Source organism: Penaeus monodon, chromosome 9, assembly GCF_015228065.2.
Source record: "Penaeus monodon isolate SGIC_2016 chromosome 9, NSTDA_Pmon_1, whole genome shotgun sequence".
Taxonomy (NCBI): Eukaryota; Metazoa; Arthropoda; class Malacostraca; order Decapoda; family Penaeidae; genus Penaeus; species Penaeus monodon.
Genome location: NC_051394.1, coordinates 24,137,081 through 24,139,580, shown reverse-complemented (window position 1 = coordinate 24,139,580; position 2,500 = coordinate 24,137,081). Strand labels below are relative to the sequence as shown.

General features: G+C 34.8%; 1 protein-coding gene across 1 annotated transcript in view; it reads right to left on the bottom strand.

Annotated features, from left to right (window-relative positions):
* Nucleotides 1-2,500, bottom strand: part of LOC119577059 (LIM domain-binding protein 3-like) — a gene marked incomplete in the record, with an annotated part of 99,502 nt that overhangs the window by 11,368 nt on the left and 85,634 nt on the right. Inside the window, 1 exon segment of the mRNA XM_037924730.1 lies at nt 1,126-1,176. Within this exon segment, the coding sequence (XP_037780658.1) occupies nt 1,126-1,176 (51 nt within the window).

Here is a 2,500-nt window from a genome sequence, read left to right as displayed (position 1 = left end):
TTACCACTAGTACGGTAGAGTAATTAGATAATACAACTCTGCAGTTAAGCACTGTACAAAATTAGTACAGCAGAATAACTGACTAAACAAAAGATAAAGGACAAACAAAAGAGACAAAGAAGAGTCAGATGATCAGTGGCACATCGTTAGCCAGGTTATTTCGAGCCAATGAAATACGATTAAGGATATATAACCCTTAACCTTAATACCCATTTCCATTTCTAGACGTTCCATAAGTACATACACACATACATACACACATACGTAAATACAGATTTTATATACATACATACATACATACATACATACATACATACATACATATATATATATATATATATATATATATATATATATATATATATATATATATATATATATATATGTATATTAGATATGGATATATATACAAATATATACATGGGAAAACACATGAAGACAAGGATGACTCGGCAAAGACTATCGGACGACAAAACCACAGGAGGGGAAAGGCAGTGTGGGTTTGGTTGCAAAAGACGCTGGTGGCAGCGGTTTTGATTCACAGTAAAAAAAAAATCTTGGGATTTAACGATGAATTTGAGATACCTCTTATTCCATCCTTCTAGGGGACAGCACTTTAAGAAATGAACTCATTCTGTCAAAAGGATATAGAACATGCATATATATTGGGGTCCAGTCGCCTGGTACCGCCACCTGATCAACTGGCTGGCCCTCTCCAAGGGCACAGGGCAAGAGGATAGTTTGGCCCAAAGTTACGTGTCCTCTGGCATTGTAACCCACACCTTATTTGATCAGATATGTTATAAATCCCAAAATCTTTTATTGTGACAAAGCCTGGCGTGTTCTAGCGGTCCTAGGTAGCACATTTCGATAAGTAGAAAAACAATGGAGATTAAAAAAAGAAAATAAATATTACTAAAATTACGTCTATGTATACAAAAATATACTTAATTATAACTTATCTTTAAAAATGTATAAATATACATCTGCAAACGTTATCTTAGGCAAAAAAGAAGAAAACGGAGATGCATCCTCTTCCAAAGTTAGTGATCTAGAGCTAGGCCTCTACTCTAACCATTCCGACCAGCCAGTGCACATGAACGGAAAATTTAGTGGTCCACTTGCCTCACTTTTCTTAGGGCTTTCGCAGCGTCAGCAGCAGCAGGAGAAACAGTCCTGAGAATTTTCAGAGAACGCACCAAAGCCTAGATTAGCAGAGCTGTTAAAAGGCTGCTTTAGTTTTCTTGATGCTTTTACTTCTGCTATTTTTTCTTTTTATTTGATTAAGAATCAGAGCAAGCTTAGCAAGATAAAAGAAAGTTAATACATAAAAAATAACTAAAAGTAAACTGTAGCCTACTTGTTGTGAAGATGCATATAAAGAGATACAAAAGAAAAGAAAGGAACACTTCCTGTGCCTCATCTGAGGCTGTCTAGATGCTGTGTAGATACAAAGAGAGAAAGAAGACAGCAGGAACAAGTTCTTTGAAGTTAAGTCACTTTTATGTTAGACGTGGCATGTGATGTTTTTAACCTTGAGGGCACAGTGTTGACAAGCTGATGTATTTAGTTCATTATCATTCTTAATTTGCAAGTAACCTTGTGTCTGAATAAAGACAAATATTGATAAAATGTTACACTGAAGAACCCTCATACCTAAACCTATAAACCTTACATAATAATTTATATTGTGTTCTCATACATTCTGCTATATTTTCTTTGGTATTCCTGAATAAACATTAGAGGGAAACACAGACGGGTTTGTCGATTTAAAATCAGGATTAAAATCTGCAAAATCAAAGAAAGCATAAAGTCACAGAAAAAAAGAGTTGAAATAAAAAGTAAAGAGAGACAGGAACCGAAGTTATGAACCTCTGTTTCCAGACACTTAACAAAACAGCTCATGGCAGGCAGAGTGATCGAGGGAACGTAGAATGTGACGGTCCATTGACACTGACAATGACGGCAGATTCGAAGAAAAACACTTAGGCCAAAGATTTCCTCATGCTAACATGTAGGAAGAAGTACAAGAAAAAAAAAATGAAATGAAAAAGGTTCCGTCCCGGAGACCCTTTTAAAGACATATATTACTTAATTTCAAAAGACAAATATAAGGGACCGGATTATAACATATATGATTCATTTAATGCAACAAGAAATGGGGAGGGAGGGGTTCCGAACCTAATGTGAAAATGTGAAAACCAGAATCAGTTACTCTTCCTCATTGGTCTCATTAATCAAGCACTAGAATACACAGTTTTGCAATTACTAGTCGTTATCCACGTACAGTATTAGTTTTAACTCCATAGAAGAATAGACAAAAATGCAAAAAAAAGGGAATTAAAATGTGATTTCTCTCTCCCACAAAAGCCAATTTGGTTACGTGATAACAAAAAGAATATGCTGTTGCCATTAACTCAATGGTAATGGCAATAAATATCGTTGGTAATGATAATTATTATGATGACAAGGATAATATCATTAATGATAATAATCAAGA